Here is a 24,542-nt window from a genome sequence, read left to right as displayed (position 1 = left end):
CCTTCTCCAGAAATTGGCTTCCCCTCCAGGCTGCCTTTGTCTTACCTGCTGCGTTTGCTCACCTGGTCCCTGGTTAAGCAATGGCCAGCACAGAGGCCAGCATTCCTCTGTCCAGCTCCAGGTTCCTGAATGTGAATCTGATGTCCAGCTTGGCCGGGGATGGGAAAAGGCAGGTTTCAGAGCAGTGGGTTGGGCTACCCAGGGCTGTGTGTGTTGGGCCGTGTTCTTCAAACCATATATCAGGAGCTGTTCTTCATTGGGGTGGAAGGGGGTTAGGATCTTTTTGGCAATTAATCAAGAATAATTGAATATTGATTATTTGACCATTAAATGCTTTAAACAAAGTATTCTTTTTCTTCCCAAGGACTCAGAATGCAACTTACCTGGTGCTTAAGCTGCTTAAGTTTAGTATAAAATTGGCAAGAACAGCCCCTCTGAGGTTTATTTTCTGGAAATAGTTATAGATGGCCTTAGTTATCATCTCCCGATCACCATGGGAGCTTGAAACAAGCCCTTGGGTAGTCACTGAGGCAGTTTGGCATATTCTCCTCCACCCCTGCCCCGTGCAGTTTTCCAAATCTTTCTTCTAGTCAGGCCCAGCTGAGGAGCTCATGGGGCCCAATGCAAAATGAAAATGCAGAACTCCTTGTTCAAAACTTATCAAGATGAAGATGGTGACAGCCTGGCATTAAGCCAAGGCCCTTCTGAACTGGGCCCTGCTTCTGGTGACCTCCAGCCTCTCATCTTTCACAAAGTGGGTTGTCACTGCTACAAAGCTTTGTTGTGTGTTGTATCTTTTTCTAGATTTCTTGTAGTAAAAGTGACACATACTTTTTACTAGCCTTTTTGTCTCAGGGAACAGCTTCACAGAGGCTTAAGCAATGTTGTTTTGGATGTTGAGTTAGTTCAAGGTGTGTAATAGCATGAAGGAGCCAGGTGCCTTCTTACATTTGCAAATACTGCTTCTGAATTGAGCCAGTCGGTTTCCTTATCTGAGCAGTAAACCGAAGAGCTGAGTCATGGGAGCGTGTGGTAAAGAATGTTAAGGCATTTGGAATGGTAGTTCAGTGTTTATCAGCCTTTTTTTTTTTTTTAAGTGGGAAGGATGGTCAGTCTTTTATATACTTTAATTCTACTACGTAACAGCCACACATATTTCTGTGTCACTTAAAGAATAAATGCGGCCCTGGCCGGTTTGGCTCAGCAATGAGAGAGTCGACCTGCAGTCCAGAGAGACCCGGGTTCAGTTCCCGCTAAGGGTGCGTGCCTCGGTTGCAGTTTGTCCCCGGCCCTGGTTGGTCGTGCAGGTGGCAGCTACTCAATGTGTCCCTTTCACGTCGATGTTTCTTTCTCTCTCTCTCTCTCTCTCTCTCTCTCTCCCTCCCTCCCTCTCTCTCTCTTCCTATATCTCCCTCCCACTCTATCTGAACAAAAAATGAAAAAAATGTCCTCTGGTGAGGATTACTAAAAAAGGAATAAACGCGAAGGAGATGATGCTCGCATAAAACTAGCCACAAGCATCCCAGTGCTCCTGTTAAATTATGGACAGTTATGCGCCTAGCACTGTAGTTTGCACTGTAATGTGTTTCCTCTGTGATTAGATTAAAGGCTGCTTTTTTCAGTGAGTTTACAAGATGCTTTCCAAATTGGGCACCCCTGATGTTACATACTGAGGAGCTCCACTGCTCTCCAGTGGATAGACATGAGTGCTTGAGGTTAACAACATTTTTTGTCCCACTTAAAAATTTTAAATTGTGATAAAACACATATAACATAAAATTTACCATCTTAGCCATTTTTAAGTGTAGTTAAGTACATTCACACTGTTGTGCAACCATCACCCTAGTCCATCTCTAGAACTTTTTCTGCTTCCCAGACTGAAACTCTGCTCTCCCCATTCTCCGCTCCCCGCAGCTCCCGGCAGCCGCATTCTACTGCCCATGTCTGTGAACTTGCCCTCGCCAGGAACCTGATACAAGTAGAACCATACAGTGTTTGTTCTTTGTGACTGGCTTATTTCACTCCGCATAATGTCCTCAAGGTTCATCCATGTTGTAGTATGTGTCAGAATTTCTTTCCTTTTTTACGTTGAACAATATTTCATTATATGGATAGACCACATTTAGTTCACGCATTCATCTATCAGTGGGAACGTGGGCTGCTTCCACCTTTTGGCTATTGTGAGTAATGCTGCTATGGACATAGTGTTGTTCTACTTTTTGAAGACAGCTATGTACAACCCCTCCATCCCTCTTCTCCCCTGTCAGAGGTGATTTCTGCAGCCACCTGTGTAGTTCTTGGCCCTGGTTTTTCTCTCAGAACATCAACTCTGCCCTCGGTAGGTGACACACATGGATAGAAGATTGTCTTTACCCTAGGAATGGCCAGAGGTATAGCTGAGACATTTGGTAAATGGAGGATTCCAGTGCAGTGTGGGACAAGGTATGTGAGGCTGGGAACTGAGGGTATGGGGAGGGCAGGTGTGCGGCCTGAGGAGTGCCCACCACCAGGTAGGCAGGGGCTCAGTGTGCTATGGCATGAGAGCCAGCCCAAAGGAGGGCTAGGATTCAGGCAACCCTACAAGCCAAGGAGAGAAGCCTCCAAGGAACCCATCCTACTGACACTTTGACCTGGGACTTCCAGTCTCAAGCAGTGTGAGAAATACATTTCTGTGGTGCTTGTTTCAGCAGCCTAAGCTGACTGATACACCTGGGAACTACCGCAAGGGGGCAAGTGACTGAGGATTCATGTAGGAGGCTCGGGGACAGGAGCAGCCAGGAGGCAGAAGGAAAATCAAGAGAAAGCACACTTCCCTGTCACAAGTAGAGCATGTTGAGGACTGACCGGTCACTGCCAAGGCCACATGGAGGCCACCTGAAATCGCAGAAGCAGTCCTGAGGGACCTGGCATCAGGCGAGCCTGACAGGTCTGCAGCACAGAGACCGTGGGGTGGAGACAGGACTGGAGAAGATGAAGAAAGGGCCTCGTCTGCTGACCAACTAGGCTGTCTGGGTGCAGAGGTGCAGGGGTCTGGAGGAGGACCAAGGACCCAACTCCACAGGTCCACAGACAGTTCCTGGGGATCAGTTTGATCTTTCCACAGTAGACTATGATGTGTCTGAGGTTTCTAAACCCAGAATGACAGCCGAAACCCAGGAGGGACATGCTTCCACCCCAGACCTCGTCTGCCTGAGGGCTTGGTTCTTGTCCACACTGTGTCCTCAGCCGCTGCAGCACACATGTTAGTCAGGGCCTTTCTTGAAAACCACCGTGACAAGCCCCCTCACAAGTACGCAGGGGAGGGGCTGCTGCCCTCTCCCTCTTTGCTTGTCTGTGCTCCGAGTCCCCACTTCACCCGCCCCTCGTCTCCCAGCCTCCTGCACTCGCCCCCGTTCGGAGTTCCCAGGTGTATCAGTCAGCTTGGGCTGCTGAAACAAGTACCACAGAAAAGTATTTCTCCCACTGCTGGAAGTCCCAGGTCAAAGTGTCAGCAGGGTGGGTTCCTCGGAGACCTCTCTCCTTGACTTGTGCACCGGCACCTTCTCCCTGGTCCTCACATGGTCTTCCCTCTGCATGTGTCTGTGTCCTACTCTTTTCTTACAAGGACAGCACTCTTGCTTGATTAGGGCCCACCCCAGTGACCTCATTTTACCTTAATTACCTCTGTAAAGATTATATCTCCAAACAAGGCCACAGTCTGAGGTACTGGGGATCAGCACTTCACCATGAGGGGTTTTTGGTGAGAGAACAATTCTGCCATTAGCACTGGAGTTCCTGCATACACCCTGAGTGTAGCAGCCCCAGATCACTATCTGTGACCTGGATATTCCTCAAAGCCCTAGACCTGTGTATGTGGGTACCTGCTGGGCTGGGCCTCTCATTGGGCCTCTGATCTTATCTACTCCTCAACCCCTTCCTCCAGTTCCAGTGTTTTGCTCCTAAGTAGCTGAGTGGCTCTTTTAACACCCCTACTTCAAATAACTTTGTAGTTCTTCATAGCCTTTTGGGTGAAGTGGGACCAGGTTGGCAGATTTTCGAGGTCCCTCATGATCTTTACCCCGCCTGCCTCCCCTGAAGCTGTTCCCATCATACACACACTTCGACCTTTGCCAACGATGTTCCTTTAGCCCAGAATCCACCTCTCCTTCCTGTCAGCTTATCACCTTCCTCAGGCCTTTCCTGACTCCCTGTTCTTGAGTCCCCCACTTCTGCTTTCTTGGCCCACATACAGATCTCCAGGACCTGGATCTAGTAGGTGCTCCATTTACATTTTTGAGTGGTGTAGGTAAAGAGGTGGTGAAGGGGCTGTCACTGTCTTCTAGGTAAAGGGAGCTGATTTAATTCTAGGATGACAACAATAGAAAGAAGAGGATAGATATCTAAGTCAACTCAGACCTAAAGTCAAATTTCAGTGGGCTGTTGAAGACTAAGAAGAGGGATGTCATTTATCTGAAATAGCAAATAATCAAACTTGAAATTATACTGAGCTATGGAATACATTGTCCCTACTTTAAGCCACTGTTTTTCAGAACTTTAAGTCACAAAGCTATTTCTTCTACTGAAAGCTCCATATTGAACTGGTGTGTTGGAACTGGGGTTGGGGACAGAAGTGATGGTGACTAGAGCACTTAGAGTCACCTGAGAAACGTTTGGAAATACCTGTGGGACCCAAGCATAGTTGTTTTAAAATATTCTCTGGATTATTTCTCCCTCAGGGGACTTTTGGTGTCTGGAAACAATTTTGGTCGTCACAGCTGAGAAGGGGGATGCTACTGACATCTAGTGGGTAGAGATTGGGGTGTTGCTAAACATCCTATAATGCAGAGAACAGCCCCCACAGCAAAGAGTGATCCAGCTCAAAATGTTGAATGCCAACTTTGAGTAATCTTGATTTAGGCTAATAGAAAAATTCATTGTATTTTTTAACCACACCCAATAGATGGCCAGGGGTTAGCCTGGGAGACCTTGGCTGCTCTGTACCCCACAGGGAGAGCATTGGTGGGCAGGCTCAGGCTGCACAAGAGCGGCTCATTGTGCCGAGCATCACCACGACTCAGCCAGAGCCCCTTGCCCCTTGTGAAGAAATGGTTTGCTAAGCACAGTAATGGTGTAAACCAAGTGTTAGCAGGCACATTTAGTCTACCTAAGCATATTATGAAAAGCTGCTGTAGGATATTTATGAACAAATGAATGTGCTTAATTTCCACATCACTCATTAAAAGTAGGTCCTTTGAGCCTCTGCTAAGAATAATGCTTGATTACTTGAAAAGGAAAGATCTGGACATAAAATGTCCAAATGTTCAAAATATTCAAATGTCTCTAATTCAGACTAGCCCTTTCCATAATTAATTGTGTTCAGGTGGTTTGGTAGTACTTTCAGCAGCTGGAAATGAGAAGTCCCCCCAAGAGACAGATACCAGGAGCTAGCGCCAGAACCAAACATAAGCATTACTTACATTTGCTGAGTAACATATCGGGGTTGACTTCCCCCTTGGGCACAGTCAGTGGACCTAAAGTGGTCTGAGCATGCCAGGTGTTGGCTGGGGCTGCCAGCGAGGTACACCCTCTGCTAACCCAGCCCTGGCTGTTCATCCCACTCACCTGTGTTTCTTTCTGAGGGTGTGTGCTAGTGTCCCTACTATAGAGCTATCAAGGGCTATAGGTGGTCAGACTAGCTGAGTGTTCTAGGCTGGGTAGAGTATCTGACCTGGCATTCAGAAATAACTTTTGAGTGGGAGATAAAGATGCTTCGACTAGCGGTCATCCAGCAAGACGTAGTGAAGTTCAAGAAGGTGATGTGTCTTTGTAGGGGCCTGTCCACGGCCTAGTAGTTTCTGGAGGTGTATCACACGGTGAGTCATCAAATCTTCTACAGAAATACTTATGACGTTTCTGGAAGTCCAGAGTAGAGTTTTTGATTATTTCATTTTAAAAGGAGATTTAGTTTTAATCTTTCTCTGGTAAGTCTCATAAGAAGCAACTTTTCAAAAATGGTTATCATCAAGGTTATGAGGATGTGGGTTTTTTTGTTTGTTTTAGTGTGTCTACTGATAACATATTTGAATTGGATTGTGGTTCAAGTATAATCTGTGGTTTCTCTACTTAATTAATTTTTCATCTGACATATTGTTTTCCCCATTTATAACCCTAGTTTTTTTTGACAGATTCTTACATAAGTGACTAAAGGGGAGGCAAAACTACCACCTTGATTATGAATCTCATTTTCAATAGCAACTTTTGGGAAACTTAAATGACCTTGAATGAATGGAAGGTTAGACTCATAGTTTATCATATTGAGAATAGGTTTTTAAGTCTTCAAAGGCATTTTTCTTCTTTAGGATGAGGAGGTGGTGATACGCAGCAATCTTTCTTAGCTGATCTGTTTGAATCTGTATAACTAAAATATAGTGTGTAATCTCATGTAATAGTTAAAGATTTATGCAGGGAAAATATTACAGAAGAAAAATCCAGATCATTATATAATGTTCAAATGTTTATTGAGCAACTACTATGTGCAAAACATAGCGCTGGGAGCTACAGGGAAGAAGGAACCTAAGAGTTGTTCCTTGAAGAATGGGTGGTCCTGGTAGACAGAGATGGGTTGAAGAGCATTCTGGGCAGAGGGGAAGCACTGAGCAAAAGAATAGAGATGGGGAAGGTAGAGTATTAACTGGGAATAACTGGGATGTAGGTCTTCTGATGGGAAGAAATAAGAGGAAGCATTTGTTTCAGTTAGGAAGACAGAGTGCACAATATTGTGAAGGGTTTGAAAGCTGGGCAAGGTCCCTTAAGATCCTACCTGCTGCAGATAGCTAAAAACCTGAAATCAGTTGGAGTGAAAAAGATACAGAAATACTTATGACGTTTCTGGAAGTCCAGAGATAGGATGACCTCTAGTCCACAGTTCTTTCTGTCTCTGTCCCACACCTTCTTCAGCATCGGTTCATTGTAATGCTGTATTGGTTGGCTTGGGCTGCTGTAACAAAGCCACAGACTGTGTTCTTAAGCAACATAAATGTATTTCCTCACAGTTCTGGAGGCTGAAAGTCCAAGATCAAGTGTCATCGGGATTGGTTTCTTCTGAGGCCTCTCTCCTTGGCTTGTGACGGGTACCTTCTTCCTTTGTCCTCACGTGGTCTTTCCTCTGTGTGCGTATGTCACAATCTTCTTATAAGAACACAAGTCATATGTGTTGGGGCCCACCCTAATGATCACATTTGAACTTAATTACCTCTTTAAAGGCCCAGTCACCAAATACAGTCACATTCTCAGGTACTGGGGATTTTGAGGGGACACAATTCAGGCCATAAAATGTTGAGTTCTTTGTGGTCGCAAGGTGGCTTCCCCCAGTGGGGGTTATTTGCTGCCCCTGCCTCCTGACTGAGAGAAGAGAGAACAACAAAGGGAACACGAGTCTTCTCTTTTTCCTTGGAGCATGAGTTCTCTCTTACCTGTGCCACTGACCAACACTGCTCACCAGGGAATAGGGTGCCCTGGGTGCATCAGAGATGGGCACCTTCCTCCAATTCATGTTGGGTTCGAGGGGGCTGCACCAAACTGGGTTCCAAGGAGAATCGAATAGGGGAGAGGAGGTGCTGTATGTTACCAACACAGCCCACTGCTCTCTGCAGAGATGTCCAAACATTCCCTGCAGGTGTTGGAGGCTATTGAAAGCTTTTGAGGAAGGTTGTGGCAACATGTCCCAGGCACCCTTTATATCCCAGCTGTGTGCTGGCTGCTCTAAGAGGCTGCTTGTTTCACCCTTGCAGTAGCCCGGCCAGGCAGCCCTGCTATTAGCACCTGATGGGTGAGGAAACTGAGTCTAAAATGCTAAGAAACTTAGCCAGGGACACACTGTTAACAGGTGGTAAAATCAATGTTCTAAACTGCATCACTCCAGCTCCAAAATCTATGCTGTTTCCATAATACCGGCTTCCACATTTTCAGAAAACTTACCTGGCTGTGGTGGAGGAGACAAGGGGGTGGTGCTTAGTGCGAAGAGAGAATGGAAAGGGCTTTGCAGGAGTCTGTGCTATTGATAGTCCCGGGCCACGTGGTGGGGATGTGAACTAGACCACACTCAGAAGAAAGGAGATGGGAGGGCACGAAGCATCAAGAAGTTCCAAACCCAGGTGTGCATAGTGTTGGTCCCTTCCCCAGGCTCAGAGTGAGGATCTGCTCCAAGCCTCACCTGGCTGCTGGTGGTTGATGCAGTCCTCGGTGTTCCTTGGTTTCGAGATACATCACTCCAGTCCTGCAGTTTCACATGGCCCTCCCCCAGAGTGTCTTCACTTCCTCTTCCCTCTCCTTGTGTTTCTGTGTACAAATCCACCCTCCCCACCTCTTTGTTGTTGTTGTTGTTGTTAATCCTCACCCAAGGATATTTTTCCATTGATTTTTCAGATAGAGTGGAAGAGAGAGAGAGAGAGGGAGAAACATCGATGTGAGAGACACATCGATTGGTTGCCTCCCGCACGACCCTGACCGGGGCTAGGGATCGAACCTGCAACCTAGGCACGTGCCCTCAACTGGGAATCGAACCCGAGACCCCTAGATCCGCGGGCTGACACTCTAACCCCTGAGCCAAACCGACCAGGGCACACATTTCCCCTTTTATAAGGACACCAGTCATATTCGGCTAGGGCACACCCTAATGACCTCATTTTGCCTTAATCACTTCTGGAAAGATGCCACCTCCAAATACAGTCATATTCTGTGGCACCAAGGGTTGTAGGACTTCACCAGATCTTGTTGGGGGACATACTCAGCCCACAACAAAGTGCTTTCAGGGAGGAGGGAGAAGCTTTGTATGTCTAGAACACAGGCAGTTCTGTCCTTCACACCAGTTTTGCAAGAAGAGGGCTTTCCACCACACTTTGTCTATGTAACATTATGGGTCTGCAAGTAAAGGTGGCTGAAGTGGTTGGAATCCAGGTGGTGAAAGGAGGGGGCAGGTAAAGAGACGCTTCTGTGAACAGGCGTGAGAGGGCCTGTGGGCCCCCTTCACAGGAGAAGAGAATTAGGAGGGGAGGAGGAGGGACGAGGAGGGGGGGAGGAGGAGGGAGGAGGGGAGGAGGAGGGAGGAGGAGGGAGGAGGAGGGAGGCTGTGGCAGGTTTACCTGGCTGAGCGGCTTGGGTATGTCAAAGCTGAGTCCTGGCAACAGCTCTCCTGAGGAGTGGGCCTGCCTCTGGTTCACTCAATGCAGCTGGAGTAGAGAGCAACTAAGTGACGTGGCTGACCTGACACTGCTAGGCCAGGTGGCGGAGGCAGGCCTGGGTTCCAGTTCTTGCTGGTGCGCTGTTGGACCTGGGAGGGGGCTGCTGGAGGCCAGCTCTCCCTGAGCTCCTTACCAGCGGGATTGCACTACTGAGTTCTCTGCAGGAGTGTAGACCAAGGGTAGCGACTGTTTTGTTGGCTTTTGATACAGTTACAACAGTGCTCTTGTTTGGGACTGACATACAACCCATAACCATATTTGTTAAGAACTGCAGGCCTTGAAATAGCAACTGTGTGAGTTGTTCACTCTCTGTTCGGAGCTCTTGGCCTAGAGACCAATTTCTGAAGCTGCAGGGAGAGGGCAGATGCCTTCACTCTTTGAAGTTAATCCAGTGTTTTGGGTTCTTCTGTCAGGGTATTGTCCATACTTCTGGCATCTCCTTTCCCTTTGTCTCCTGCCACTGGAGGACCAATGGAAGAAGGAAGAGACGATATTTCTACCTCGTGTTTAGGGACTCATTTAAAACAATTTCCCAGATTTTTTAAAATGGGGGTATAATTAACATATAGTAAAATACACATAGGTATTTTAAGTGTATAATTTAATGGGGTTTGACTCATACTATACTCATTAATCACCACCTAAATTAAGATACAGCATTTTTCTCAAATTGCCTCAAGCCCATCTCTCGTCTACCCACTCCATAGGCAACCACTATGTTATCTCTTTCACCCTAGCTCAGTTGCACCTCGTTCAGAATATTCTATACATGGAATGATGCAGTATGGACTTTTGTGTCTGCTTACTTTCCCACAGCACATCTTTGAAACTTATTCATGTTACTGTAAATCGATAATTGTTCCTTTTTGTTGCTCAGTAGTATTTCATTGTGGGTGCAGACCACATTTTGTTCACCTCTTTACCTCCTGATGGGTATTTGGATTGTTTCCTATTTGTGACTATGATGCATAGACTACCATGGACTTTATAATCTGAATTTAGTTAAATCCTTTCTACCTCTTAGTACTTTCAAGTGCTAATAGTTAAAAGTTGATTGACAGGATCAGAGCAGCTAGTGAGAAATCTTGACTTTTTTCTAATCTAGGTAAGTTTACTTCTTCTGTTTTCTTTTCTGGGGTAGGAAGCAGGGGAGTGACAGGGTACATGTGGGGAGGAGGGTACCACCTTTAAGGGGCAGGAAGCCAGTGTCTGTTTCCCTAGCCATAGAGACCTGTGGCCCCACAGCTCCAGTTAACCACTCCCAGGCTTGAGGAGGAGGCCCTAGGAATGGTGCTGGTGACAGGAATATGTGTGGGTGGGGAGAAGCCACACCTGGAAATGGCATTGCCAGTCAGCTGCTGTCCTGTCACCCAAGGGGGAGTTCACCAGGTTTCCAATGTTTCATCCTGTCTTCTGTAAACAGGGCAGTGCCCTGAGCAGCTCATACTCCTGATGATAGCCACCTCCTGCCATGTGGGATCCTTGAGGAGAACCTTGTCATCCTTTCTTTCTTTAAGAAGACCTGGGCCAGCCCTGCTAGGGCAGGCAGCTCGGGGGTTAAAGAACTTTTGGAGCAAAACGCCAAACAAAACAGATGGAGCCTGTGCCATCACCCAGCCCACAGTGGATACAAGACTAGCACAGCCCAGTTCGTAGGGCGGGCACGGGGAATTCTTTTCTTGCGGGACCTGCCCTGCAGGATCCTGTTTGTTCCCTGCACTGGGATCAGGAGGGAATTAGAGGAGTATTCCCAACAGGAAGGAGAGCGTGAGAGAAAGAGAGTTAGCCCTCCCAATTTTTTACCTCCTGGGTAAAACCATAAAGGGGCCCTGGCCAGGTAGCTCAGTTGGTTAGAGCACCATCCCCATAAGCTAAAGTTGTGGGTTTGATCTCCAGTCAGGGCACATACAAGAATGAACCAGTGAATACATAAATAAATGGAGCAGCATGTTGATGTTTCTCTCTCTCTCTCTCTCCCTCTCTCTAAAATCAATAAATAAAAATGTTTTTTTAAAACATGAAGCATTGAAATGTAGGCAGACATTTCCCCCCATTTTGATGTGGTTGCTAATCCTCACCTGAGGATATTTTTCATAGATTTTTAGATAGAGTGAAAGGGAGGGAAGGAAGGAGGAGGAAGGAAGGAAGGAAGGAAGGAAGGAAGGAAGGAAGGAAGGAAGGGAGGGAGGGAGGGAGGGAGGGAGGGAAGGAAGGAAGGAAGGAAGGAAGGAAGGAAGGAAGGAAGGAAGGAAGGAAGGAAGGAAGGAAGGAAGGAAAGGGAAGGGAAGGAAGGAAAGGAAAGGAAGGAACATCGATTGCATGACAACCTGGGGTGGAGAGTGTACCTACAACCCAGGTTCTTGCCCTTGACTGGGAATCAAACCTGCGACCCTTCAGTCCAGGAGCCCACGCTCTAACCACTGAGCAAAGGCCATTTCCCACCATTTTTAAACATACCAGCCCTACGGCTTTTCCTGAAGCGTCCGTGCTCATGCTGTCCACACACCTCATCCCAAGTTGAACTGCATTTCTTTTAAAGCAGCTTGAGCAACCATGATGGACTTTTATTGAGATAACTGTTTTGAGGCCCCAAAATGTTCAGCATAAATGATACATTTATCATGGTGGCTGTTAAAGTTACTGGTGTTGAGTGTTTTGAACAGTAGTTGTGCACAGCAGCCAAGAATCTTGGTTCCTCTAGGTTTTATTAAAGTAGTCGCATTGCCCTGGCTGGTTTGGCTGAGCAGTTACAGCATCAGCCCACAGACCAAAGAGTCTCAGGTTTGATTCCAGTCAGGGGCACATACCTCCTTTGAAGTTTGATGCCTGGTCCTGGTTGGGCTCATACAGGAGGCAGCCAATCGATGTGTCTCGCTAACATTGATGCTTCTTTCTCTCTCCCTCCCTCCCTCCCTCCCACTCTATCTGAAAAAAAAACAAAAAACAATGGAATGGAAAAATATCTTCCAGTGAGGATTAAAAATAAATAAATAAAGTAGTCACATTATTTGAAAAAAAGATGTTTGTATTTTTTAATCTTCATCCCAACGGCATGCTTAGAGAGAGAGAGAGAAACATCAATGGGTTGCCTTCCATGTGCTCCCTACTGGGGATCAAACCTGCAACTCAGGTACGTGCCTGACTGGGAATCAAACTGGCAACCTTTTGGTGCAGGGATGACACTCAACCAACTGAGCCACTCTGGCCGGGCTGAAACAAGATGTTTTTAAAACCATTTTCAGTGTAGGCTTTTTCAGTCTCAGTCAACTTCACCGCAGACCCTGAGTGTTGTGGAGAAGCCGGTGCCCTTTAGCAGAGGCCAGGGCTCCCCTGCATGCTGGTGCTGCTCCTACCAGGGACCCAGGGGCAAAGGTGGGGAGCGCAGCGTGCAGCCCAGTGCAGACAACCAGGGCTAAATCACCACTGTGAAGCCTCAGGGCGTTACTTAGCCTCTTGGAACCTCATTTCCAAAGTGGAGGTGACACTACATAAGGGATTGAAAGTAACTGTCTGTCAGCGTGCAGACTACCTCTTAGCACAGTGTGTGCTTTGAGACACACATTTCATCTCAGTCCTTTTTGCAGACACATAGACAATGTCGTGGCCTTACACAACTAACTACAATTTTCCAGCCATTAATTAACTTTAGACCTTTAAAACAAGAAGTATGGGAGTTCACAGGACGTAGTTAAAGTCAGCGCTGGCAATGACCGTCTTTGTGGCACACGGCCAGCCAGGTGAGCCATGAACACACGTGGCTGCCCTGTGTTCTCACTTTCAGAACCTTCTTCCTTTAGCCATGTCACTCACACCCAGCTATTCAGCTTCTCCTTACTTAGGTGTATTTCCTAGGTCCCCTAAAATGCCCTCCTTCTCAAAATGTCCTCTCTAGTCCTATTTTCTAAAACATCTGGGCAACTAATCTTAGCTAAGAGATTTAAAGCAGTTCACACCAAGGTGTCTGTGACTGACAGGGATAATCCTTCTCCTTCAGGGTTCATCCATTATCTTTAAACCTGTTAATCAGTGGTTGATCAGCAGCCTGCAACTAGAGGTGGCGTATTTTGATATTTCTGACAGCAGCATCAAGCAGAAGTCAAAATAAGGTTTCATTTCTGTTAACATTTTAATTCAATTTAAAAGTTGTTTTTGATAAATTTTCAACTCTGTAACAACATGGTATGTGAGGCCCCTATAGATCTGCCCCCTGCTTGTCTCCAGCCTCATCTCTAACTCAGTGTCTGGCCCCAGGGCAGGTCTCCAGTCTGCCCCACACTTCTAGTCTCTCCCAGTGCAAGGGATTCTCTTCTCACTGCCCAGCCCCCACGCCTGACCAATTAGAAGAGAGATTCACAATTAAAACAGAGTCTCAGGCCCTTCTGTGTTCTCATGGCCCAATGCATGCATCTACTACGGCCATTTATTTCTCAGTGTTGTCAATTCTTCCTCATGGCCTGTTTCCTACCCTTACACTCTGAACTCTTGAGAGCAAAGACAGAACTCTCTGCACCGTTATTTCCCTGAGGCTTGGAACTCAGTAGGTAATCACATAGTCATTAAATACTGAGGCTGTGCCATTCTCTACAACATGCAGATGAGGTGCCAGTGGGCCTGTCACAAAGGGAGAGAACATTTTTTGCATGAGGACATAACTTGAGGTCACCTGCCTTGACCATTGTGTGAGGTTAAAGGCACAGGTTGAGGGAGCACGCAGCCCTGTGAGGTAGGAAGGTACGGTCACTCCTTTTATGTGAGTGATGTCCCTTGTACCCATCCACTCAGAGGCAACTTGGATGTCTCACTGCAAGGACTAGTCTCTCCAGCGGTGAGAAGATGCTGTGCAAAGAGGTCTGGACCATGGAGAAGATCTTCTTGAGATTATATTCCATAAGACTGAGGATGTGCAGGAAGGACGTGGTTGCTCCATTACTTTCTCCTAAGATCTTAATTTGGCGTTCTCTTCAAAGTGGTATGCCATCGGTGTTTAAATTAAACGGAACAGCACCTCGCCCATTTCCCCTTTCCACTTGGGTTTGTCCTTGGTAGAACTGGAATAGAATTGAACAGTTCAAGCTAAGACTTAAAGATATACTTTTTTTATTGTGATAAAATAAAATGTACCACTTTAACCATTTTAAGAGTATGGTTTTAGTGCCTTAAATATATTTACAACGTTGTGTACCCATCACCACCATCCATCTCCAGAATTTTTTCATGTTTCAAAACTGGAATTCTGCCCCCATTAAACACCAACTTCTCATTTTCCCCTCAGGCCATGGCATCCATTATTCTGTCTCTGTGACTTCACTAGGTCCCTCATATCAGTGGGACCATGCAGAATTTGTCCTTTTGGACCTGGCTTATGTCAAGGTTCATCCATGTTGTAGCATGTGTCAGAATTTTCTTCCTTTTTAGGGCTGAATAATATTCCATTATATGTATATACCACATTTTGTTTATCTGTTTATCTGTCAGTGGACCCTTGGGTTGCTTCTACATTTTGGCTGTTGTGAACAGTGATGCTGTAAACATGGGTACACAAATATCTACTTTTGTCCCCACTCTCTCTTATTTGGGTATAGAGACTACCTTTAAAGACTAAGATAGTGTAAGTAATTTCCTACAGAGTACATGAGCCCCCCCTGGACTCGGGCTGACGAAGTGACTCCTGCAGAAGAGATGAGGACTCAGTGCAGTTACATTTCTTGTCAAGGAGGCTGAATTTGACACAGTGATTGCTTTCTGTTGTGGTTGACCTTTTGCATATCATTTCCTAAGAGTATTTGATATTTCTCCATCTGTTACAAATTAGCCCTCATAACCTCTTATGAAGACAGAGAAAAATAGTTATCATTTTTATTTTCTCTGATGAAAGGTAGGAAAAAAATTCCTTTACTCACTTTGACTATTCTTTGATATTCACGAATAACACCTTTTTCTCCCCTCATGTAGATTGCCAGAGGTGACAGGACTCAAAATCCTAGAATTGTCATGTGTTATAATTTGTACTGTGATCATATATTAGGTTATGAAGGGCAAACAAAATATACATGGTAACATCTCCCATATTCTGCAATCCAAAAATAGGCCTTTTAAAGTGGGGGCGGGGGATGGTTTCCAAGGTCAAGTTGGTTTGGGAATTATGCATACAGAGTCCCCTCTGCAGGATTCTTAACACCCATTAAAACAGTAAAGGCCCCTAGAAACCCTGCTTTCAGTGACTGTTACTGCAGTGACTTGACCATTGGTCCCTTTTTGAGATGAACGCCTACTGCTGCCCTTTCAATCACTGCCAGAGATCGTGCTTCAGCTGCTGACATGGAAATGAATGTGTCTTAAAGACGCAGCCACACAGGGCACAGTCCAGTTGAAGGGTTTTGTGTATGGACCATTCATTTGGTCTTTTGCTTATTTGCCTTAGAGCAGTGGTTCTCAACCTTCCTAAAGCCACAACCCTTTAATACAGTTCCTCATGTTGTGGTGACCCCCAACCATAAAATCATTTTTATTGCTACTTCATAACTGTAATTTTGCTACTGCTATGTCTTAGACAACCCCTGTGAAAGGGTCGTTCAACCCCCAAAGGGGTCGCGACCCACAGGTTGAGAACCGCTGCCTTAGAGCAAGGACAAAGAGTGGGGAATGCCTAATGGAGACTTAGTCGTCCTATGGAAAGCTTTGTAAAGTCTGCCCTGTTGAATCAGTGGTTAATGGGAAGTATTATTTGTTTTGGCTGTGAATTGTACCATTTCAGGGCATGCCTTAGGGCCGGGATGGAATTCAGGTGCCTTGGCTCAGCTAAGCAAGGCCAAGCCTGAGGAACCGCAAACACTCATTGCAGTTAGCACTGTAGCAGAAGGACCACGAAGCAAAACAACTGCTTATCATGTTCTTCATAAGGGGCTTCCCCACCTGGCTCCTAAGTGCTGTGATTCCAAACCCATCAGCAGCTGGATGGTGTCCTCTCTGGAGTTGGTCATATGAGGCCTGCCACCTATGAAGTCCTGGCTCATCCTACCAAGCTAGAGGCAGGTCGGCAGTGCGGCGAAGCCGAGGGGCTGCTTCGGGAGACTCCCCGAGTACCCCAGCTTGGCGACTTTGCAGCTTCAGCCTGAGAGGGTCTCTGCCCTCATTTCTCTCTCTTCTTGCTGAGGTCCAAATTGTCTAGTATATTCTCCATGTCCATTTTCTACACATCTGGCCAGGCCCTGTGTGGGCTCCTGGGGTCTGTTCTCAGGGGAATTGGTTTGCGGTAGCAAGGAGTACTTTTCAGGGAGATGGTTCTGGCTTTGGCTGAAGGATACTTTTGAGTTGGATTTGAGGAGATACTTTGACAAACTGTCTGTCATTTGAGATATTCCCCAGGGTGTCAGAGGCACCCAGACTGCAAGGGGAGGTCCCTTTCCTCCCTCACTGACCTGGGCTCGCTGCCCCTTCCTCTCCAGTCCCTGTGGACTGCATCTGCACACTGTGCTCTCTGCGGAGGCGACCTGCACAGTCACACTTTGCTGTCACGTTGCCAGTTAGGCACAGTATTTTTAGGAGATTAATATTTACTTTAAGAAAAATAATAATAAATACCCTTTTGGGTATAGGAGTGTTGGTAGCTTTTGAGAAACAACTACTTCTTTTCCTTTTGGTCAGAGAAAGTCTATTGAGTGAGTGATTGGGTGCCATCGGGGAGATGGCGCTGTGCTGCTATCCTCAGTGTGCCGCTAGAGGTCAAAGTGAAGGGCATTGCATCCTGCGCTCCTGAAGGAGGGTGGCAGGCGTGGAGAACCCATGTGGAATTGGGCCTGTTCTCCCTCCAGCACCCCCAGCTGTGAATACCCTGGGGGCACCTTCTGTACCTACCTCCCCATTTCTGTTCTGGTGCTGGCTCTGCAGACAGGACATAAATACCCCTTAGTTTGGATCAGTTAGGGGTAAGGCTCAGTGAAAACCCTTTTGAAAGCAGTTTTATTGTTTTCACAGTCAAATGTTACTTACCAACAGACTTAAGCCTCCAAGGAGCTGCTTAAATGACCGACAAAATTAATGAGTCATAATCACCAGTGCCAGTTACCATTCCAGGCACGTTTTTTTTTTGTTTAATCCTCACCTGAAGATATTTTTCCATTTATCTTCAGATAGAGGGGAAGGGAGGGAGGGAGAGAGAGAGAGAGAAACATCAATGTGAGACACATCGATTGGCTACCTCCTGCACGACCTGGCCTAGGGCTGGGGACTGAACCGCAACCGAGGTACATGCCCTTGACCAGATCAAACCCAAGACTCTTTGGTCCATGGGCTAATGCTCTTACTACTGAGCCAAACCAGCCAGGGTTCCAGGCATATTCTTTACATCACTTTGGACTAATAACAAAGCTGTATTATAGGTTTTGTGACTCCTATATCATACTTGTTGCAGCTGAGGATTCAAGAGGTAAAATAACTTACCCCGGGTCACAGGATTGCCAAGGGAAAATATCAAGCATCGAAACTCAGTCCATCGGAGTCAGAATCTGTGCTGTCACCAAAATGCCCAGTTGTATTTGGGCCCTGGGCTCAGCCCCCATGTTCGTCCCTAAATTCCATGCCTCCCCCAGGCTCTTGTTTATCTGTGATGTTCTTCCTCAGAGGTGATGGTAAACTATAGTGCAGCCCAAGTGCAATGAAGACAAAGACCGAAAGTGTAAAAGTTCAAAAAACTGTGCCGCATTCTTTTAGACCATTTGTTGGCTTCAGTGACTTTGGGACACAGCATGGGCCAGTGCAGCCTGAGAGCTGTGTGTACCTTTGTCATAGCAGGTGAGTTCTGGCTGTCTTCAGGAAAAGGTCATTAGCCAAAGTCACAGTTGTACTGGCTTCCAGTTTGAGTTGGACAAGGCAGACAACATCCTTGTTTGAAGAGCCCGTTGTGCTTCATATCATTCATGTCCTTTCAGGACAGTTAGACTAGTTGAAACAGGAGGAAAACTGGTTTGGCTTCTCAGCTACTCTGATTCATAAATAATAAAAGGGATGACTATTTGACAGGAAGCCTGAGTTTGTCTCAATTAAAAGGTTGAGTTAAGTTTTTTAAAATTCTATATGTTGTAAGGGTTTGGGGCTACAATGCAGGTAGATAGAACGACCATGAAGTTAGGAATTGGAGGTTCACCTTATTGTCTTGCTCAACAGTAAATGACTTGTGAGGCTTGTGGGAAAAAACACGTGTCCCTTTGCATCAGGGTGACCTGTCTGGAAATGAGATTTTCACAAACCTGGGATAGAGTGGCTGTGACCGAGGAGACTGGGCTCTGCCCACGCCTGACTCCACTGCAAGCTTTGTTAGTTTGAGCCTCACCTCACCTCTCTGGGCTTCAGGCTCCTTGTTTTTAAAATTAGGAGGTTGACCTTGACATTTTCAACATTTCACTACTAAAATTCTATGAAAAATAAGGTCCTATGATATTTTTAATAGCTGTCATTTTTAAATACCTGCTATTCACAGGCATTTTACAAGTTATTTTTATTTGGTCACATAACAAAGAAATAACAGCAAAGCCCCTTCTACTTCTATAACACTGTAGATGAAGTGTATCAAATACCTGGCAAGACAAATGCTGTAACCTGCAGCAATTTAATATAAACCAGGGAATTTGCATGTTTTCATTTGCATGAACTAGCGCTGTTTCTTTGTTTATTGGGGGTAAGAACATGAGTTTTAATCAGACTTGGATTTAAAATCATCTAATTAAGCCATTTGACCTTGGAATAGGTCACTTCTCTCAGCCTCAGTTTCTTCACCTTTAAAATAGACACACTGGTAATAATGCCTGTGTCATAGGGCTGTTGTGATGGCTGAGTGAGAGAGCTTAGTCAGAGCAGCTAGCAGAGCACCTAGACCATGGCAGGGACTTAACAAATCTTAGTTTCCTTTCTTCTTAGAACAATGCCTAATTTATAGAATAGATTTGTTCTATTAAGAAAGAATTACTCATTATTTTAAATAAATTTCTCTATACCCAATGTTCTATTGGCTTTTATAATAAAACTAGAATTATCTTTCTCTGGGGGAAAATTACTAATAGTGAAAAGTTCGGCAGAAACATTTAAAAACTATATTGCCCATATAATTTTGTATAATACTTATGTATTAATTTTTATATTAAATTATAATCATAGAAAAAAAGGATTAAGATGCTTGGCACAGTGAACACAAGCAGACACAAAGAGCATTTGACTTCTGGGAGTGACAGTTTCTACATGACACTAACCTTTTGCACCTCCTTCATTCCAGACCTTAGCTTAGGGACTAGGGATATAGAAATAAGGCCTGGTCCCTTTCTTTGAGGAATGCAATCTAGTGCCAGGGTTGGAAAACTTCCTGTAAAGGGCCAAATATTTTCGGCTTCACAGGCTATAAGATCTGTGTTGTAACAACTCTGCATAAGCAGTCAGGGCCAATACAAAATGAACGAGTGTGGCTGTGTTGCAATAAAACTTTATTTGGGGCAGGGCTGTGTTTGGCTTTCAGGCTTTAGTTTGCTAACTCCTGAGCTAGTGAAAGAAAGACTTGTAAATAGACAGCAATTATAATATATTGTGATAAATAGTCTGGGTGTTTAAGATGAGTACAGGATGCCATAGAAGTACAGAGAAGGTTCACGTGATCCAGACAAGAAGAAAGAGATCCCCTCAATTGAGTTTGTTAAACTTGATGGAAATACAGAAATGTATTCATTTGAATCTTTGTAATTTTGTACCTCTTTCCCTTTTCACTTAATTGTATGCTTACAAAGGTAATATATGATCATTGAAAGAAAAATGCAAGAAAGTCTGCCATACTCTGACCCCTAGGTGATGTAGAATGTTAAATAATTTTGGTTGAAGTGAGCTTTATCCTTTGAATAGGCATTGACCCAGAAAAAATGGTGAAGAGGTGTGGACACTGTGGGGCAGACACTGAAGAGCAGTGCAGCAAAGGGCACTGAGGCTCGCTGGGAGCTAGAGAGCACTTGGGCCTGGCTGGCTCCGGCAGGGGTTGGCAAGAAGAGGAGCAGGCATGTGAATGGGGGTTGACAGATGAAAGGGATGACTCAGGTCATAAAGGGAACTTAACAGGGCTGTGCTAAGTTGGGGTCATAGCCTGCCAGGTAGTGGGAAGGCATTTGTTTCTAGCAAGTGGAAAGACTTTTTTCTTCTGCTTCTGAGTTTTTCCATGATTGATCACACCTGGGTGATCATTAAGCCTTCTCATTCCAAGGATTTCTTGATCCTACTGTCAAAAGTTCCCCATACTTGGCTCCTTTCCAGAATTAGTGGGACCATGTTAAATGTTAATGTTATAGTCCGGTTTTGTTCATGCACTTTATTATACCAAAGGATACCCTCCATTAACACATGAAACAACCTTTTAATTTCTCAACTTAAGAGTCTTCCAGTTACTTAATATAAATTAGTGTGCTCCTGTTTAATGCTTAGGGCTGTGGGGTTCCTTTTTTTTCTTTTTTTTAAACTTTTTTTCTGGTTTTGCAATAGGCCTCTTTAATTTATAGAGCTGACTTATTTTTTTTATCCTCACACGAGGACATTTTTTCGTTTCTTGTTCAGATAGAGTGGGAGGGAGAGAGAGGAAGAGAGAGAGAGAGAAACATCGACGTGAAAGGGACACATCAAGTGGCTGCCACCCGCACGACCAACCAGAGCTGGGGACAAACTGCAACTGAGGTACGCGCCTTTAGCGGGAACCGAACCCGGGTCTCTCTGGACCGCAGGCCGACGCTCCAACCGCTGAGCCAACCCGGCCAGGGTTATAGGGCTAACTTTTAATTTCCCTTTTTAGAGGTTGTTGGTGAGGGCCATTAGTGAAATATGAATTGCAGAATTTGGAGCGACTCACCAAGGTTTTGATTGCTAGAAGGCATTCATTGCGTATTATAATCTCTGCTGCCTTATGGGATATATATTCAGCTTTCCCAAATGCCACAGAAGGCATTGTACCAAATGAATAACATTCAGTAATGTAAACTTGTGCTTAAAATTATATGTATCTGTGTTTCCTTTAAGAAAAAGTAAAGGAAAAAATGAGTGCCTCCTTGTACTGCTCTCCAGAGATACCTTAGGCCTGTTAAGGTGGTTATTTTTTCTTTCCCTTTTAAATTGTCTTTGAAAGAGGTCTTATATCTCTAGCCCTTTTTTTAAAAAAAATGCCCAAATTCAGTAAGAAGTGGAAAACCCCCGTGTCAGTAACTGAGACAGGCATTTCCATTTCTCTTCCACCAGGACAGAGACGCTACAGCAAAGGATAGCGGTCAGTAAAAGTCATCAGAAGAAAAAAAGAAACAAGACAGAGACAAGACTGTGTGAGGGGGTTAGAATGAACCCAAAATTACTACATTAGTCACAAAAGTGACCATGTGAAGTTTAATAAATTTAACCAGCTTGAATGCTGTGGTTCTGGAGTGGGTTTCCTGCAAACGAGAGGGCATGCAGCTTTGCTGGTCAGCATGTGCCTTCCACCCAGCATGAAGCTTGCAGTAGATTTTTGGTACTACTATTTTCTTCAGTGTGCCATGTTTGTTCTTTTGGCACTAAGTGAGGGGAAAAAAAAAAAAAAAAGCTGAGGAGCAATTTGAGCAGCAATTAATGAAAAACAGAGAAACAAAACTAAAAAAAAAAAAAAAAATTTCCCACAGGACCTGGCAAGGACATGCATTATGTCATTTAAGGAAGCTTAAGGAAGCTTGCAAGGACGCCAACTCTAACTGGCAGCTCTGTTGGCTACTGTTGAAAGTGAATCTCCTAAAATTGGACTGAGCTTAGGGGCAAAAGCGAATCATTTTCAAAACACGTAGAATTGATTAAATTTGGATAGTCTTTTAGGAAGAAAAAAAAAATGTCCACTGCTAGATAAAAAAAAAAATACTGGAAAACACAGAGGTGCATAGGCTGCCTTAATGTTGAGGAGCTAATTGCAGCTGCTGTGCTTTATCAGTCCTGTTTGTAGAGTGTTATCTTTGGGCCAATCTTTCAGGATAGACTTGTGCGCATGCGTGTGTGCTGGTGCACGCACATGCGTGCATTTGTGTTTTGCCATTTCTGTTGTCTCCAGTTAAATGCAGGTCATGGCAAAGCCATGGTATATAAAACAGTAGTTCATGAGAGGCTGCTGAAATGCTACTTTAGAGATTAAAAAGAAAAAAAGCAAAAGAATGCTGGCCATATATTTCTTTAAATTTTAACAACTCATTCAGGAATTTTGTTTTATTTAAGCTTGGAGTTTTAAGGGGCATTATCACCTTTGTAGTGCTGAGCAGAAGTATGTCGTTCTTTTATCTCTACTGACTGTTCTTAGATTGTTAACAGATCACTTGCACAGTGATTGGTAAACCCCTCCTGGTTTCTAATGGAACAAGCTCAAGTGGGGATCTCCACTACAAAAGATGGAAACTTAGGGGAGATTTTTTATTTAGTTCCCTAAATAATGTTTTTTGCTTTAGTCAATGTACAGTAACATAAGTAAACTTTAGGCTATGAAGACCTGGTTTGTTCCAATTCCCTTTCCAAACAAGCTTCTCCTAGGGCAAGTTCTTAGATTGTGGTAAAATGCATATTCCTGAAAAAGTGCAAAGACCTTAGGTTGGTACTTTATAATTTTTGTGGTTTTGTCTTAACCCTAGCCAACGTCACTGCCTCCTACCACTATCACATTATATTTACCTACATTTTTTACCATAAGGTTTATAGATGAATTGTAGAAAATTTGGAAAAGTATAAAACTGAAAATAAAACACAAGTCTTAATTCAACCCTCCAGAGACAATCACTTGAAATATTTTGGAATGTTGTCTTCTGATGTGAACACCCACTCACTGCTTTCGCACGCTGAGGCTTTCTTATACCATTATACCATGAACACTTGCCTCAGTCATTAGTTTTCAAAAGCAAAATTTTAATGGCTCTATGGTATTGTTGGATATTTTGTCAAGTTCCCATTTTTTTCTCCTATAAGTTGCATCCCTTGAACATCATCACACTGGGACCTCTGTGGGCCTCTGATAATTTCCTTGGGAAGAGTTCACAAAAGGGAATTGCTGGGACAAAGAGCACTCACTGTTTAAAGTGATGTCATGCATATTACCAATCGCCTTTCAGAAACACAGTGCTGGGTTTATATTTTGAGCAAATTTGCACCGTTTTGTTTCTCCTGCATCTTTGGGAAATGAAAAAAAAAATTTTTTTTGAAAATAGAATATTGAGTTTTGATTTTCATTAGTTGAATCAAGGATTTCCCAGGTGTTTTTTAACCATTTATATTTTAAGTCTGGATACTTATTTCTAGTTGGAATAGAGTCTATATTGTTATGTAAATACTTTTTAAATATTAAGACTATTAACCCTTTGGCCCTGGCCGGTTTGGCTCAGCGGTTAGAGCGTCGGCCTGCAGTCCAGAGAGACCCAGGTTCGGTTCCCACTAAGGGCATGTACCTTGGTTGCAGTTTGTCCCCAGCCCTAGTTGGGTCGTGCGGGTGACAGCCACTTGATGTGTCGCTTTCACGTCGATGTTTCTCTCCCTCCCTCCCTCCCTCTCTCTCTCCCTCCCGCTCTATCTGAACAAAAAATATGTCCTGGAGTGAGAATTAAAAAAAAAGAAAGAATATTAACCCTTTGGAGATTGTAGGGGAGGAAAAAAAACTTTTCATTCTACCTTCCTAGGTTCTGTGGCTGGGGCCCTCAAAATTAGACTGGCAAAAAACAGATTAACAAGAGAAAACAAGAGTTTATTCATGTGTGCCGTTAGCGTGCACATGGTGATACTTCGTGACGAGTGACTTAAAGAGTTGGTTAGAACTTGAGCTTATGTAGCATCTTAACAAAAGAACAATAAATCTGTAGAGAAGTAACAAGGAAAAGGAAAAGGAGTTTAGGCTTTTAGGGACAGCAAACCTGGGAAGATAAACATATGAGGGAAACTAATGGAAAATAAGGGTCATTTTAGTAAGATTTGTTTGCAGACCCATCTCAGTACTGGCTCTGTCATTTGGCCATCAGATTCCCCAGGAGCAGGGAGGCATCACAGCCCCCACTTCTCAGAGAGTCTGCTTTTAGTCAGAAAAGCAAACTTAGAGAAGGCTACTTTCTCTATCTGTTGATACTCATTTGCCTCCAGTTCAAAACCGTCCTTATGACAAAGTGGCATCTTTTGGGGTGGTACATTCTGACCCCCGATAATATATTTTACAAATTTGGGTCTTTACAATTTTGTTTATGGTATTTTTGATGCATAGAATTTTTAAATAATTAACATGAATAATAAGTAGTAACAAATTGTTATAAAATCTATCAGTATTTTCTTAGG

General features: G+C 44.5%; 1 protein-coding gene across 35 annotated transcripts in view; it reads left to right on the top strand.

Annotated features, from left to right (window-relative positions):
* SLC22A23 (solute carrier family 22 member 23) overlaps positions 1-24,542 on the top strand; it is a 180,330-nt gene that overhangs the window by 10,923 nt on the left and 144,865 nt on the right. The window contains exon 1 of one of the 35 annotated variants that reach the window (XM_036255896.1): positions 1,948-2,057. The exons of 30 other annotated variants lie outside the window; for them this stretch is intronic. In XM_036255896.1, the coding sequence (XP_036111789.1) occupies positions 2,031-2,057 (27 nt within the window). In that variant the 5' untranslated portion in view covers positions 1,948-2,030. Of the gene's footprint in view, positions 1-1,947; positions 2,058-2,384; positions 2,443-13,305; positions 13,325-21,523; positions 21,548-21,708; positions 21,733-24,542 lie in introns of those variants that run through there. 4 more of the 35 variants (XM_036255895.1, XM_036255902.1, XM_036255914.1 and 1 more) reach the window with 4 other exon arrangements.

The sequence above is a fragment of the Molossus molossus genome, unplaced genomic scaffold (genome assembly GCF_014108415.1).
Source record: "Molossus molossus isolate mMolMol1 unplaced genomic scaffold, mMolMol1.p scaffold_m16_p_12, whole genome shotgun sequence".
Classification (NCBI taxonomy): Eukaryota; Metazoa; Chordata; class Mammalia; order Chiroptera; family Molossidae; genus Molossus; species Molossus molossus.
This window is presented reverse-complemented; position numbering and strand designations above follow the sequence as displayed.